At 44.7% G+C, this 16,424-nt stretch overlaps 1 protein-coding gene across 2 annotated transcripts; it reads right to left on the bottom strand.

Moving 5' to 3' along the window:
* mboat2b (membrane bound O-acyltransferase domain containing 2b) lies at positions 1 to 16,213 on the bottom strand. 2 transcript variants are annotated; one of them, XR_001165257.3, is made up of 14 exons: positions 15,982 to 16,213; positions 9,733 to 9,878; positions 7,637 to 7,714; positions 5,821 to 5,916; positions 5,673 to 5,728; positions 5,546 to 5,600; positions 5,290 to 5,473; positions 3,102 to 3,294; positions 2,911 to 3,014; positions 2,753 to 2,817; positions 2,520 to 2,652; positions 938 to 1,089; positions 465 to 728; positions 1 to 361 (listed from the first exon to the last, which is right to left on the bottom strand). XR_001165257.3 is itself a non-coding variant. In XM_012854108.3 (13 exons), the coding sequence occupies exons 1-13, from the start codon at positions 16,069 to 16,071 to the stop codon at positions 557 to 559; spliced, it is 1,524 nt and encodes a 507-aa protein (XP_012709562.2). In that variant the 5' UTR covers positions 16,072 to 16,213; the 3' UTR covers positions 1 to 556. The 2 variants fall into 2 exon arrangements, 1 of the variants encoding a protein (XP_012709562.2); XM_012854108.3 differs by having other exon boundaries at positions 1 to 728.
* Between the last annotated feature and the right edge of the window lie 211 nt (positions 16,214 to 16,424).

Genomic DNA, 16,424 nt, shown 5'->3' with positions numbered 1-16,424 from the left:
TTTTTTTTTTATAGAACAAATAAGGTGACTGAGTGAGCAAACATTGGCACATTTTCCAAAACTAACCTCTTTTAAACATTTAAGTGTTCCTTTAATCGGTCTGACTTCTATTCACACAACCCATTTTGTCACAACCCAAGTTGTATTCCAGTTTTTGATAAATGTTAGTTTTCATTTAACCATATATTTCCTCCTTTAATCTGCAGGTTTCTGACCAGAAGGGAGTCATTTTGAAATCATTCAGGCAGTTTGCACTGATCACACTCAGCTGTCCCATGTAAACTCACATTAGGTATTTATATTCCTAAACATGGCAGGTTTTTCTGAGTCTGTCCGCTGTCAGTTCTGGCAGTCATGATTCCTTTAAAAAACAAAAAAAAGATGAAACCCAGAGCCTGCTTTCTCTTTCTTCTCCCACTGAATCCAAATTAATAAAGTTTGGCCTTTTGTTTTTTTTTCTGTACCTAGTCCAGCTGGAGCTTCCCTCAGTCCGTTCGGCTTCACGTCCTCCCATACAAGTCCATGGAAATTTACACCGATCTTTCTGACGCCCGCCTCATGAGGTCTTCTCTTTGTGACTGTAGGTGGGGTCTGCTGCCTCCAGCGGTTTTAGGACTGGACCCTGGGAGCAGGCCTTCTGCTGCTCTTTGAGGCGCAGATGTCTGGGTTTGACCGGCAGCGCTACAGCCAGGAGGATGCACATGATGTGGAGGCAGAAGTACCACGACCTGCAGGACGGAGGGAAGAAAGTAAGACACAATATGAAACTTAGCCTGAGGGAAAAAGGCCTGTTTGAGTTTTACCAGCTTAGAAAGAAAATACAAGGTTTATGCAAAGGCTGAGTGTCAAAGACCTCCATTAAACGTCTGCTGGTCAGAGTAGAAAATGTCCCAAATGAAAACCCAGATCTGGGGTTAACAGTGAAAAGTTTGTTGACCTGTAAAACTTTAGCGACGGGCCCACAGACAGCAGGACAAAAGGCACCACCGTGTAGCAGATGGCGATCTGAGTGGCGGCCCACGTGATGATGTCATACAGCAGTTTGTGAGCCGCAGAACGCAGGAAGTGAGGCCGGACTTTGTGTCTCACCTGAGGGGTCAAAGGTCAGACCGTTACTCAGCGGCTCAGGATTTAAGACCTCCTAACTGGAGATTTTCTTACTTTGCCAACATTTATTCATCCAACCGTCTGTTTATCCACTCATCCATCCATCCATCCATCCATCCATCCACTCATCCATCCATCCATCCATCCATCCATCATCCATCCATCCATCCATCCATCCATCCACTCATCCATCCATCCATCCATCCATCCATCCATCCAACTATTCCTCTATCCATCAATCCATCCATCCATCATCCATCTGTCCATCCATCCATCTGTCCATCCATCCATCTATCATTCATCCATCATCCGTCCATCATCCTTCCATCCATCCATCCATCCATCCCTTCATCCATCCAACTATTCCTCCACCCACCCATCCATCCATCCATCCATCCATCCATCTATTCCTTCATCCATCCATCCATCCATCCAACTATTCCTCCACCCACCCACCCACCCATCCATCCTCCATCCGTCCATCCATCCATCCATCCATCATCCATCCATCCCACTATTCCTCCACCCACCCATCCATCCATCCACCCACCCATCCATCCATTTATTCCTTCATCCATCCATCCCTTCATCCATCCATCCAACTATTCCTCCACCCATCCATCCATCCATCCGTCCATCCATCCATCCATCATCCGTCCATCATCCTTCCATCCATCCATCCATCCATCCATCCCACTATTCCTCCACCCACCCATCCATCCATCCATCCACCCACCCATCCATCCATTTATTCCTTCATCCATCCATCCCTTCATCCATCCATCCAACTATTCCTCCACCCATCCATCCATCCATCCATCCATCCATCATCCGTCCATCATCCTTCCATCCATCCCACTATTCCTCCACCCACCCACCCATCCATCCATCCATCCATCCATCCATCCATCCAACTATTCCTCCACCCACCCATCCATCCATCCATCCACCCACCCACCCACCCACCCATCCATCCATCCCTCCATCCATCCATCTATTCCTTCATCTATCCATCCATCCATCCATCATCCTTCCATCCATCCATCCATCCATCCCACTATTCCTCCACCCATCCATCCATCCATCCATCCGTCCATCCATCCATCCATCATCCGTCCATCCATCCATCCATCCATCCATCCCACTATTCCTCCACCCACCCATCCATCCATCCACCCACCCATCCATCCATTTATTCCTTCATCCATCCATCCCTTCATCCATCCATCCAACTATTCCTCCACCCATCCATCCATCCATCCATCCATCCGTCCATCCATCCATCCATCATCCGTCCATCATCCTTCCATCCATCCATCCATCCATCCCACTATTCCTCCACCCATCCATCCATCCATCCATCCATCCCTCCATCCCATAACAGGTCCAGAGAACCTGATGATCTAACTCACTGCTCTGGCCGCCAGCGTCACAACGATGCCGGTCAGGAAGGTGAGGTAGTATCCTGGATAAGCTCCGTGCCACATGGCGGACAGGATGAATGTGGCCGCTGTTGGGTGGTAGGGACAGCGCTCATAGCACACCCTGATTTCAAACACAAAGAGAGCAGCATATGGTTACAGAAAAACGCGTTCATTCATTTGACAAACATTCGTCTTAAACAGCCCAGAGTTTCCAGACAGACCTTTTGAGCCAGTGCACAGTCTGAATGTTCCAGTTGTCGAGGAAAACTTTGAAACTGGTAGCAAACTGTGGGAAGAAACACAGTCTAATTAGTCTGGCTGCAGGTCTGTGTTGGTTATAAAGCGTAAAAACGATGTGTTCTCTCCTAACAACCCTGACCTCGATGTTTAGTATCCTCAGGTTGGAGATCAGGTCCCAGCGGGGCGCGCCGTTACTGTCGTAGCCGTTAAAACCAAAGCCGGCAGCGTTGTTGATGGCATCAGCTGTTAGGTGAGACAATCTCAGGATGAAACAGGAGCAAACAGGCCAAAGAAACAAAGATGTTTGGTAAATATGTTTCAGTCACCCACCGAGCGTCCAAACAAAGTAATACTTGGGTCGGGTGGTCAGCATGGAGAGGTACAGGTAGACCACCTGAGCGTAGAACGGCGTGTTGGCGATGAAATCGTCCTCAATGTTTCGTTCCACAGGAAATACTTTACACACCGAGAGGAAAACCAGGAGGCAGAAGAAGGAGGTGGCCACTTTACGCACCACCTCCACCTGAGGAGAAACACATTGGTTCTGGTTTAGCTTCTGCTTGTGGAGAGAGAAACATCTTTGTCCTCATTTCATCTCCAACATAGAGCTTCCACCCCCTGGTTGTTGTTTGGAAGTCTGCGTTAGTTATAAACATAATAAAGATGAGTTCTCCTAACATTTAGGACTGTAATGTTGGTTTTTGAGCGACTTTTTAAATAAAACTCCAGATAAAGAAACGAGGATCATTGATCCTTCTAAAACAGGACACACAACATTCCTGGTTCTCCAACGCAGTGTCTCCGTCGGGTCTTTGGAGGAGCGTGGGCCGTCTAACAAACTCCGCCGTCCAAAAAACTATGCCTGCAGCAACCACACTGCAAAAAAATAAGTGACATTTTCTTGAAAAGAGTGTATTTGTCCTTGATTTGAGCAGCTAAATAAGATGATCTGCCAATGGAATAAGATTTTTGCACTTAAAATAGAAACAATTAATCTCCATCGTCTTATTTCAGGTGCAGTATTTCTAATTATCTTATTTTAAGGGTAAAAATACTCATTCCATTGGCAGCTAATCTTACTTTTCCTGCTCAAATCAAGGACAAATGCACTAATTTTAAGAAAATGTTACTTATTTTTAGATCCATTTTTGCAATGCAACTGAAGAACAAGTCCAGTAGAAGAGGCCTCTGTGGTTCTGCCAACAGCTGCTGCAACCATGGCGGCTACCATCTGCCCACCTGGGAGTCCACCGTGGTTCACCAACAGCATGGAGACAGCCTGAAGTCTCAACGTCTAGACCTCAGTAAGTGAAACACCAAACACTCAGGAACCTGAAGTGTGGAGGAACCAAGCGGTCGGCCCACAGGAACCAAGCTGTTACAGGGATGAGCTCCCAGTCCAGCTACCAGCTAGGAACTAAGGAGGTTCTGGACATCCTACTGGCAAAAGGAGGCAGGAGGGACAGGGGTGTCCAAACTTTTGTTATGTGGTCAAAACTGTCATGTCAAAAGTTCAGGGCAGATATCAGTTTAGCAATATATAAGGCTGCAACATTTTATTTAAACTAATGAAGCATTCGGATGTTTTGGAAACATTATGTGTTAATAATTGTAGATAATTGTGCATCTTTGCCTTATTGAAGGAAAGACATCCAGTTTGCAAACTGTTTGGACCCGACTGAAAAAAAAAATGGAAAATTGATTCTGTTCTCAACAGCAGGATCTGGGTCAGTCTAGCTTTGGTAAAAGCTTGGTGAATCTAGCAGATTTTTATAAATAATTAAGCAGATTGGGAGATCTGGATGCACCAACATCTGCTTTTGAGTTAAACTCACTGGACAGATGTGGTCCTATTATCTATGAAATTAAAGAGAACGTAAAACGTTCTGTTGTTAAAAGATGAATTCTTTGCGTTGGACACTTTCCATTTAACAAAGGTTTTAATTTGTCAGGCCTAATTTTAAAGTTAGTCCAGGGTCCACAGATGGGCCCTTCGGCGCACTTTGGACACCCCTGGTTTAAGAAATCCGTCTCTCATTGGGATTCTTTGTCTTCTTCATTGAAAATCTAAACTCAGATTTAGGGTAACACTGCAAAAACAGATCTAAAAATAAATAAAATGTTCTTAAAATTAGTGTTTTTGTCCGAGATTTTAGCAGGTAAATAATATTATCTGCCAATGGAATGAGTATTTTGACCCCTAAAATAAGATAATTAGATATACTGCGCTTGAAATAAGATGATGGAGATTAATTGTTCCTATTTTAAGTGCAAAAGTCTTAATCCATTGGCAGATCATCTTATTTACCTGCTCAAATCAAGGACAAATACACTAATTTTAAGAAAATATTACTTATTTTTAGTTCTATTTTTGCAGTGTAGGATTTTAAAGCAGAGAATATTCGTTATTTCAGGGCCATTTCAGTGTCTGATGGCCTTTGAGCCCCTGCTGTGCCATGCTCAGATTGATTGTGTCTGCAGGGAAATCAGCTCAGAGCCAAGCGGTCACGTGACGCACGTTTGGGGACGGCTCGCCCTGCCTCAGCCTGCTGCCGGACTCCCTGTCAGCCTCCTGCTCTCTGTGGCGCCGCGGTTCTCCCTCGATGAAGGCGATGTAGTCGTTGAAGGAGCAGGTCGGACCCGCCAGGATGCCCATGAAGTTACAGTTGTAGCTGAAATACTCGAGGAGGCTCGGCATCCGCCTGCAGAAACATGCGGACGTCAGGAGGAAAGCAGCTGTAAACTGGTCTTTAATCACAGAGCAGAAAACCAACCTGATGGCTAAAATCTTCTGTCCTGCGGTCAGATGCTCTTCCTTCCGAGCCATTCCTGCCAAAACAAGACACCGTTAGCCCCCCTGAGTCTCAGTCTTCCCAGGGTTGCGTAATTACAGCAGCTCACCGTCGTGGATTTCAAAGGCCAGGCTGGTGATCTTTTGAGTTATGACCATCATGGGACTGGAAAAGGAAGCAAAGCGGCAAATCAGCTGACCATCACTGACGTTTGACTCATGATGCCTTAACGGACAGGAGAGGAAGAGGAGTTTTACCCGGTGAAGTCAGCAGAGTACATGCCGTAGTCAAAGACGTAGACGCGGGTGATCTGGCACAGACTCAGGTAGCTGAGAGCCACTACCAGGCAGTACCTGCAGCCAAAAGAGTCAGAGCAACAACACCTCATGGTCCCAGCGCTCAATGGAGAGACGTTTAGCTCAGAGCCACCATCTCCTGAGCTCTTAGCATCCAGTAGCTGCTTTAGACTACATTCAGCTATTTCTGTTAGTCTTCTAAAAGCTGTGGAAAAAAAACTAAATGTGCAGTAATGATATATTTTATTAAATGCAACTATTTGGCACTTGGTGCAAAGACTTTTGGGAATAATTTAGGTTTCTTCTGTCTCACCGACTGATACAAAAATGAAATTAGTTGTTATAACAGTGGATCACTTGTCTTGGTCTCATCATATTGACAATATCACTGGTAAAATGGGCAAAGGTATTGCTGTTGTTAGAAGATGTTCCTCTCTTGTTTCTCCAAAAGTTTTGCTAGACGTTCGATCTTTGGTTCTGTCTCATTTAGAATAGTGTTTGAATAAATGGATTGATCAAGGTAGCCCAAAATAATAATAATAATAATAATAATAATAATAATAATAATAATAATAATAATAATAATAATAATAATAATAATAATAATAAAACATCATTGATCTCACAATGGACAAATTCACTTCTGCGTTTTAACTCATCCCTTTGGGGAGCAGCAAATAAAGCTGATCGCTTAGTGCCAAGATGTCATTTTTCTACTTTATTGAAATGCACCGCACCTTATTGTGGCCTCTGTTAAAAGTTAGGCTGCGGTATAATTTACCCATTTTAAAAAAAAACAAAGTCATATACTGCAAAAAGGGAACTAAAAGTGAGTAAAACTTTCTTGAAGTAAGTGTATTTGTCCTTGATTACAGCAGGTAAATAAGATGATCTGCCAATGGAATAAGATTTTTGCTCTTAAAATAGGAACAACTCATCTCCATCATCTTATTTCAAGTGCAGGATGTCTAATTATCTTATTTTAGGGGTAAAAATACTCATTCTATTGGCAGATAATTGTATTTACCTGCTCTAATCAAGGACAAATACACTAATTTCAATAAAGATTTACTCAGTTTCAGTTGCCTTTTTGCAGTGTACTAACAGGGAGACCTGAATAATTTTATGAACAGCTTATTTATTCTGATCAGATACATAATCATTTTACCAGATAGTGTTGTCTATAGAAAAATTCAGGAAGGGCATAAATTATTTTTAAATTTTTTCCTACTTGCTTTTTTTCTGCTTTATTTCCTGTATTTTAATCATATAAAGCACTTTGCATTGTCTGTGTACTGAATTGTGCTATATAAATAAATTTACCTTGCCTTGCCTAAAAACATTAGAGATTTAAAAAGCACACTCTCTTTCAACTTTTAAATTCATGTTTCTGTATGTAATTTATAAAATATGTCAGATTAATTATGTGCATATCATGTTAATGTCAAATAGTCCTTTCAACTGGACCCCAGGAAGAATAGTAAATACTTCCCAACGTTGAACTGAGACTTTTAACTCTTGAGTTTTAATCTTCGGCCCATTTGACGTCTGAATTAGCGTCACCATCGTGATGTGATCTACTCCTGTGATGTGGCGGTTTTATCTTACAGGAGTCGCCCCTTAGTTACTGTACATAAGCAGCAGGAAGTGGTTTTCCACAGCAGAGGATCAACCCAACGGTCTGAATTTAATCTGAACGGATCATTTCACAGCTGCCGCCTCCTCGGACCGTTTATCGTCTGGATCTGCCGGCACTGAGGGGACCCGCCACACTCACTTGTGCATGTGCTCCACTCCGGTCAGGATCATGATGCCGTAGGTGAGTCCGCTCTGAAGCAGGAAGTGAAGCGCATACCTGCAGAAGGAAGAGGCAGAACTGATGGACACGTTTTTTATTTTATTTTAAATCAACCTTCAACAAAAGCTCCAACTGACAGGAAGTCCTTACATATGGAGCTAAAACAGTGACAGCTTGTAATTACGTCAAAAAATTTTGGCGTTGAAAAATTAGACATGGAAAAGTCAAAAATTGTTAGAAAGAAAAAACTTATGAATCAGATGTTTTCAGTGTCACTGCAGAGCTCCTTCAGCTATGAAGTCACTACAAGCTGGCACTGTTTTACCTTAGGGGGCGGGGCTAAACTGAAGGCCCCTTCATGGACCCTCCAATTTTCCAGTACTCCTCATCATCTACCTGCTGTCACTGGTTTAGCTCCATGTCACTACAATCATTGCTATATAAGCTAATGAAGATAATATAAATGAAAGTAAAACCCTTTCTTGTGGTCGAGCAGCGGAACTTGACAGGAGCTTTCCATTAGTAACATTGTAGCTGAAGAAACTCTGCAGAGACACTGAAAACATCTGATTAAATAAAAGCTGCAGCATAAAATGAGAAAAATCCCAAGTTTTTACTTTCTAACAATGTTTGATTTCTCAACGCCAAATTTCTCGTCAACGTCGCTGCAAGCTGTCACTGTTTTAGCTCCATACTTACAGAGGTGAAACTTTATTAATAAACAGATAATGAGCGATCTGATTGGCTCCCTGAGTCCAATTCAAATCTCAGCCAATCAAAATAAACGTTAACCAGCCGAGGGAGAAAATGCCGTTGATCCTGGCTGGCTCCTGTCTCATCATGCTGTGGGCTAAACGGAGCAAGGTTCTCACCGGGGCTCGGATCTGGAGACTTTCCTGATTTTAATTTTAACATTTTAAAGCAACACGTTGCTTTATCACGCATGATAAACAACAAAGTTGATTTCACTCTTTCTCCACAGAAGAGCTCCCGGGACTGGAAGAAATGGCCAAACCCTTCAATCGGACCCTTCTCTGCTGGCCCCTAACTCAATTCAATTAAATTTCAAATTCTACTTATTTCTATAGCACCAATTAACATCATATCATCTCAAGGCTCTTTCTAAAGTCAGACTCCATCAGATCCTCCAGGTTGGTGAGAAAGTTTCCTCTCTAAGGAAACCCAGCAGGTTGCATCAAGTCTCTCCAAGCAGCATTCACTCCTCCTGAAAGAGCGTAGAGCCACAGTGGACAGTCGTCTGCATTGTTGATGGCTTTGCAGCAATCCCTCATACTGAGCATGCATGAAGCGACAGTGGAGAGGAAAACTCCCCTTTAACAGGGAGGAGAACCTCCAGCAGAACCAGAACCAGGCTCAGTGTGAACGCTCATCTGCCTCCACCCACTGGGGCTTAGAGAAGACAGAGCAGAGACACAGAAAGCTCAGAAGCTCACATTGACCCAGGAGTACTTTCTATGTTAGAGAAGACAGAGCAGAGACACAGAAAGCACAGAAGCTCACATTGACCCAGGAGTACTTTCTATGTTAGAGAAGACAGAGCAGAGACACAGAAAGCACAGAAGCTCACATTGACCCAGGAGTACTTTCTATGTTAGAGAAGACAGAGCAGAGACACAGAAAGCACAGAAGCTCACATTGACCCAGGAGTACTTTCTATGGTAGATGGTAACACTCTGGAACTCTAAGCGTCTCTTCTGCAGACGTCTCCGACAATCAGAGGGAAGATTCTTTCCTTTCTTCTGCAGAATATCTGTCCCGTGGCCGTTTCCTGGGACAGACTTAGCTTAATGGCCGCCCTGCAAGGTCTGGTCCTCGCTGCGTGCAGAGGAACACGCTCTACCTGCAGCTGATCTGCAGTAAGCTCTGCACCGGTGGCAACCTGAGAGTCCTGCATCTTTCTGAGCTCTTTTCCAGTCTTCACAGGGGCAGAGCCTTTCCAGGTTAGCAGCAGTTTTCTGAAGCTTTTCTCTGAGGAATTTAACTAATTTCTACTCTTTAGCTGTCTAGTTTAGCAGAAACAAACTAGAGACGGAAGGTTTCAGTCATGTTCTTACCAGCCGAAGCAGAAGAGGGCAAAGTAGACGCCCAGCACGGTGGCCACCACGTGTCTGACGAAAGGACTGGTTTTCCTGGGATGCAGGAAGAGGCGGAACCAGAAGGCTGAGATCAGAGCGCACAGCTGACACACCACGAAGTTCACCTGCAGACAGAGCGGAGGGAAAAGTGGCGTCAGAGCTGCTCCTCTACCAGCACGGCTCCACAGAGAGCTTCTCAGTTTCCCTTTAACGCTCGCATTATTGTCACGAGATTATATTAAAGACTGATAAAACCTTTTAAACGCCGCAGAGTGAAACTCATCCCCTGGTTCCTCTGCCCGGCAGGGAGAAAACTGACCCTCACATGAATTTTCCCTTAAAAGGAGCCAGAATCTCTGGCAGTGGTTTGTGGTTCTGGTTCCTGTAGCAAACAAAACCAGTTCAGCTCTGGCAGAACTTTGTTTTCTCTGTTTGGAGTGAAGCTGTGATGGTTTCTCTCCGTCACGGCGGGTCGCCGACCGCGGCGGGACAGAGGAGGTTTGTTCAGCTGGACGTCCCACAGCAGAGTCACAGTGGAGGAAAACTCTGAGGGTCCAGCAGGGAGGAAAGAGTTCACCATGAGAGTTAGCTCATAAAGCAGGAGCACCAAGAAATGTAGGGAGGAGGGGAGGAAGGAAGTGGAAAGAAATGTAAGGAAGGAAGGATGGAATTAAAAGGGAGGAAGGAAAAGGAATGTAGGGAGGAAGGAAAGGAGGGAGGAAGGAAGGAAGGAAGGAAGGAAGCAAGGAAGGAAGGAAGGAATTAAAAGGAAGGAAGGAATTAAAAGGAATGTAGGGAGGAAGAAGGGGAAGAAGGAGGGAAGTGAATAGGTAAAGAAGAAAGGATGGAAGAAAGTGAGTTAAGGAAGATTAAGATTGTAAGCAAGGAAGGCAATGGTAAGACGAAGGACGGAAGGAAGGAAGAGGATAGGAGGCGAGGGAGGAAGAAGTAAGGAAGAACGCTAAAGAAGGGAGGGAGGGAGGAAGGAAGGAAAGACGTAAGGAAAGAAAAGGAAGGAAGGGGGGAAGGAAGGAAAAGTGAATAAGAAAGGAAGGAAATGAGTAGGTAAGTAAAGAAGGAAGGAAGCCAGTAGGTAAGTAAAGAAAGAAAGAAAGAAAGAAAGAAAGAAAGAAAGAAAGAAAGAAAGAAAGAAAGAAAGTGGAAGGAAATGTAAGCAAGGAAGGAAGGAAGTGGAAGGAAATGTAAGGAAGGAAGGAAGGAAGTGGAAGGAAATGTAAGGAAGGAAGGAAGGAAGGAAGTGGAAGGAAATGTAAGGAAGGAAGGAAGGAAGGAAGGAAGGAAGGAAGGAAGGAAGGAAGTGGAAGGATATGTAAGGAAGGAAGAAAGTAGGGAAGGAAGGAAATATTTAAGGAAGGAAGGAATTAAAAGGAAGGAAGGAAAAGGAATGTAGGGAGGAAGGAAGGGAACAAGGAGGAAAGTGAATAGGTAAGGAAGAAAGAAAGAAAGTGAGTAAGAAAGGAAGTAAGCAAGGTAGAAAGGAAAAGTAAATAGGAAGGAAGGAAGAAAGGAAATAAGGGAGGAATAAAAAGGAAGGAAGGAAGGAAATAAGGGAGGAATAAAAAGGAAGGAAGGAAGTAACGAAGGAAGTAGGGAAGGAAGTAGGGAAGGAGGTAGGTATTTATAAAGAATCTTTCATGGGTCAGAATCCACAAACACACTTAACAGTGAAAAAAGGCACAAAAACATAAGCCCCGAGCCTCCTTAAGCTCACGGCTTAAGGAGGCTCGGGGCGGCCTAGTCAAAGTCTGGGTTTAAATCTGGCCGCTCATCCTGGAAAACCCTCCAATGAGCCTCAGTTACATCAATTCTGCAAAGCGGAGTGGGTTCCAATCCCCCCGTGGTGACGCTACAGACTCCAGGTGCCCCCCCCCCCCCCATCACCACCACAGACCCCAGCAGACACACCTGAACAGCTTGGTGTAAACTGAGCATGTTTGTGTTTTTACAGTAAAACTCACAGCACAGCCCAGACGTAAACACACAGATCACCATCAGCAGACGATGAGGATGAGGAGCAGCGTCTTCATCCTCCGTGGTCTCGTGTTTCCTCAGAGTGAGCTCACCGCATTCGCAGCGATGCCTTCCAGAGCATCTCATCTGTCTGTAATCTGACACCAAGTGTCATAAATAATGGAAAGTGTGTAAACTGAGCGATTACTCGTCCCACGGTTAAACTCCTCCGATCCGGAGCGGCAGGAACATTCCCTCTGAAAGAAGGAAATGAAGATTTGTTCTGTCTTTCTTTAGGAAGAGTAGAGGTCTCATCTCATCTGTTCTCTCCTGAATGCACAGATTAACTGAATCAGAATCAGCGATAAAAGCAGCAGATTTCTCCGTCTGCTGCTCTGCAGGGCAGAACGACATCAGAAATGACCTTAGAGCAGCTATTGCTGTCCAGACGGTCTGAAGTCCACCGTCCTGCAGAGAGAACATCGTTCCCAGGAGGAGAACATCTCAGCAGCTGTTGATCTTCCCAGGATGGACGTCCCAGCAGGTTCAGCCCAACGTCAGAGCGGGAAGCTCAGAGAAATTAAACTTAGGAGCTCCGCCTCAGACTCTACAGGCCTCACTCAGCAGGTTAAAGGTCAAACGTCAGGACATCAACAAGTGTGGCTTTAAGAAGATTGGCCATACGGCACAGGTTCACACCAAGAGCAAAGCACGGTGGGGGAGGCGTCATGCTCAGGGCTTTTTGGGGATGAACATCTTATTGGACTAAAATGTCTTATGTCTAAAATCGCTTGTTAGGAGGGATCGATGGAGAACCTCCCGTCCCCTCACTGCAAAAACAGACCTTAAAATAAGTAAAATGTTCTTAAAGTTTGTGTTTTTGTCCTTGATTTGAGCAGGTAAAATATATTATCTGCCAATGGAATGAGTATTTTGACCCCTAAAATAAGATAATTAGACATCCTGCACTTGAAATAAGATGATGGAGATGAGTTGTTCCTATTTTAAGTGCAAAAATCTTATTCCATTGGCAGATCATCTTATTTACCTGCTCAAAATCAAGGACAGATACACTAATTTTAAGAAAATTGTACTTATTTTTAGTTCAGTTTTTGCAGTGCTACAGGGAACATGGCACCATGATTCTGGTCTGCTGAGCTTCATATGCATGAAGCTGAAGACTGGAGAACAACAGCAGAGCACGGTGGTGGAGGTGTGATAATGTGGGCTTGGTTTAATGATAATGATAACCATCTTTAATCCTCTTAGCTCCAGTAAAACGCGTCCCCTGCATCCAACCCGTCCCTCAGGAAGCAGTGGGGAGCGATCCGGGTCTAAGCGTCCTGCTCAGGGACCCAGAGCGGCAGTCTGTGGGAATTGAACCAGGGAACTCGCAGCTTCTCCAGGAGGCAACAGCCCTGCTCTAACCACTAGGCCATCAGTCTCTGTTTTGGACCTTCTAGTTGTTCTGTATGCCGACGTGTTAACACAGTTAACTGCACTGCAAAAATAGAACTAAAAATAAGTAAAATTCTCTTGAAATGAGTTTATTTGTTCTTGATTTAAGCAGGTGAATAAGACTATTTGCCAATGGAATAAGATTTTTGCACTTAAAATAGGAACAACTCATGTCCGTCATCTTATTTAAAGTTCAGTCTGTCTAATTATCTTATTTTAGGGGTAGAATTACGCATTTCATTGGCAAATAGTCTTATTTAGCTGCTTAAATCAAGGGCAGATAGACTCATTTCTAGAAAATTGTACTTATTTTTAGTTCCCTTTTTGCAGTGTGGGTCCTCAGCAGAACAACAAACCCAAACGCAGCAGCTGGTCAACAACAGATGGGCTGAAAACGAGCAGCACTAAGGTCACAACGGTCCAGTCAAAGTCCAGACCTGAGGCTCATCAACATGCTGGGGACGGACCTTCAGAGAGCAGAGACCTCGTTGGAGGGGAGACTGGACCCGGGTTCCTCCACTGAGATGCGAGAGGCTGGAAAACGCTTTCTTAGACTCTGTCACGAAGACCTTTGTCCGCTTTTCAACCACATCCTGTCATCAGCTGTATTATTTCCCTGTTTAGCTCCTGGTTTTCCTCTGGAGAAGGCTTTAAAGGTTCTGTTGTCCTCCAGTTCAATTAAATTTTATTTATATAGCGCCAGTTCATGACACACGCCATCTCAAAGCTCTTCTCAGATTCCATCAAATCCTCCAGGTTGGTCAGAAAGTTTCCTCTCTAAGGAAATTCCAAAAAAAAATGAAAAAACAAAACAACTGGACTTGTTTTCCGAAGTTTGAAGACGTTTCGCTTCCTATCCAGGAAGTTTTCTCAATTCAAAATGTCTGGAGTAATGTGGAGCATCAAGCTTTATACTACTACCCAACAAATATACTGTATTTTAATTTATACTGTATTTAAATTTATACTGTATTTTAACTTTACTGCAATTTACAATCTGTATGCAACGAAATTTTGTTCTGTACGCACTCTGTGCATACAAAATGACAAATAAAGTTGTCTAAGTCTAAGTCTCTAAGTCAAAGGCCTTGTAATGGCTTAAATAACATGCAAATTCAACAGAAACAGGTCCACCCCTTAGTAATGGGGAGTCGTTAAAGTCATTAAGCCAGCACTCTCTAAGGAAACCCAGCAGGTTGCATCAAGTCTCTCCAAGCAGCATTCACTCCTCCTGAAAGAGCGTAGAGCCACAGTGGACAGTCGTCTGCATTGTTGATGGCTTTGCAGCAATCCCTCATACTGAGCATGCATGAAGCGACAGTGGAGAGGAAAACTCCCCTTTAACAGGGAGGAGAACCTCCAGCAGAACCAGAACCAGGCTCAGTGTGAACGCTCAGGACACCGTCTGGGCTCTCAGATCTCTGTCATTGTACCCCGCAGCATTTATTCAGAGACTCTCTGACCCGACAGCCAGTTCAGTCTAAAGAACATGGCGGCTTCAGCCGATGAAACTAGCGTTAGCGTGGCTATAGAGCAAGTTTTATCGGAATTACAGAGTATTTCTTCACTGAAAGAAGAGCAAAACACTGCTCTGGAGGCTTTTCTCAGAGGAAAAGATGTTTTTGCTCTTCTCCCGACTGGTTTCAGCAAGAGCTTGTCGTCATATGCTTCGTTGATCTGATTGGTTTATTTGGCCCGTCTATCACCAACATAGGCCAATCAGCTAACCAGTATTTTCGCCCCTTCCCAAAATTACTTCAACGGAAGGTTTCCAGATGGATATGGTGGAGCAAATCCATCTGGCGGAGTCAGGTTAGGCACCTAAAGGTTCTGAGTCAAACCGTCTTCACTGCATTCTAGCATATATGTCGATGTGAGGCTGTTGGATTTGTTTGGTATTCTTCTCCTGACTGGTACCTTAGCACAGTGAGACACATTTGGTCCTTTAAAACCTCCCTGCAAAGTACAGCTTTAGCAGACTGATCAGCACTTCCTACCAGGACACCAGAACGTTATTTATGGTTTATCTGGTTGATTGATTATAATTGATGGTCCAAAAAATGCTAAAAATCAAACAGAACCTGCTTCAGCAGCTCTGGCAGCCGTATTGCAATTTTCTGCCTGTGCTTGTTTGAGTTGAACTGGGAAGGATTTATGGCACGGGTGGAAAAGGTCGGAATACCGTTTATAAATATATATATTTACAGGTTAGCTGTGCATAGACCTCCATATGTCACTGCTGGCAGGGTTCTGATCCTTTGGACCGGCACTCACTGGAGAACGTCTAGAGAATTTAAAAACAAGTCGAAACGGGCTGCTGTTGGTCTGGAGTCCATGTGGAGCTCTGAGGGGCCAGGAATGATTGAATCAACTGATAACTGCTCTTATTATTGATGAAGTCTTCATCCTGGCGGCGCTTTAACCGCCTTTCCTCTTTATTCTACAGAGATAATCTGCATTAGCTGATGTTTGGGTGGTCGTTGCCTCTGATCTGCTGCAGACTCGGATATATTCCGGTTCATTTTGCTACAGACGCACCACAAAGAGGCGCATCCAGACGCGCACAGACCCTGATCATCGTTACAAAACAGAATCTCCTCCCACAGCTGGACTCCGGCAGGCCTCCGTCCATCCAGGACTCCGCCGCCGGCTCGCCGCCCTGTTTACGCATCTTTTGTTCCAAAGCAGCGCCTGCTGGAGACCCGATCCCAGCCCCGGAGCCGAGGAGTGCTCCATGCCGGGCTCCGAGGCTCGGGCCCCGGGATGATGCATGGAGAAAGAGCCCGGTCCGGCTCTTACCTGATCCAGCGGCAGGTTGGTCATCTCGCTGACCGGCTGCAGGAGGCTGGAGCCGGTGCAGGCCGTGGATTGGGCGCTTGCGTCGGCCATGGCTCCGAGTTTGCTGCTTGGGGCTCCGGCTGCAGCAGCTCCGTGATCCACCGGGAGTCTGCTCCGTTGGTCCGCCTCAGCGTCGTCCTCTTCTTCCTGCTCCTCCTCCTCCTTCTCACCCCTTCTGTCTGACTCCCCCTCCTCCACCCAGCTCTCCACTTTCTCCTCCCCATCTGTCCCCCTCCCTCACCCTTTTCCTTTTTACCCCCTGTCTTCTCTTCGTTTTTCTGTGATAATAAACACATTTCTCAAGTTAAACTTGTTTCTCTTCTATGGGCGAAATATTACTGAAATATGATTATTAGCTAAATAATTATTGATTATCACTTTATATAATTTAAGCATTTATTTAA

The sequence above is a fragment of the Fundulus heteroclitus genome, unplaced genomic scaffold, assembly GCF_011125445.2.
Source record: "Fundulus heteroclitus isolate FHET01 unplaced genomic scaffold, MU-UCD_Fhet_4.1 scaffold_36, whole genome shotgun sequence".
NCBI classification, from domain to species: Eukaryota; Metazoa; Chordata; class Actinopteri; order Cyprinodontiformes; family Fundulidae; genus Fundulus; species Fundulus heteroclitus.
Note: the sequence above shows the minus strand (reverse complement) of the source record. Positions and strands in the feature narration are given on the sequence as shown.

What these genes read in the sequence shown, in the direction of transcription:
- mboat2b (XM_012854108.3), bottom strand. Translation starts at nt 16,071, where the DNA reads ATGGCCGACGCAAGCGCCCAATCCACGGCCTGCACCGGCTCCAGCCTC. An exon ending in AGGGCGAGCCGTCCCCAAAC is followed by an intron (nt 3,295 to 5,289) that starts GTGCGTCACGTG and finishes GTTTCTCCTCAG; the next exon opens with GTGGAGGTGGTGCGTAAAGT. An exon ending in CCGTCGCTAAAGTTTTACAG is followed by an intron (nt 729 to 937) that starts GTCAACAAACTT and finishes TCCGTCCTGCAG; the next exon opens with GTCGTGGTACTTCTGCCTCC.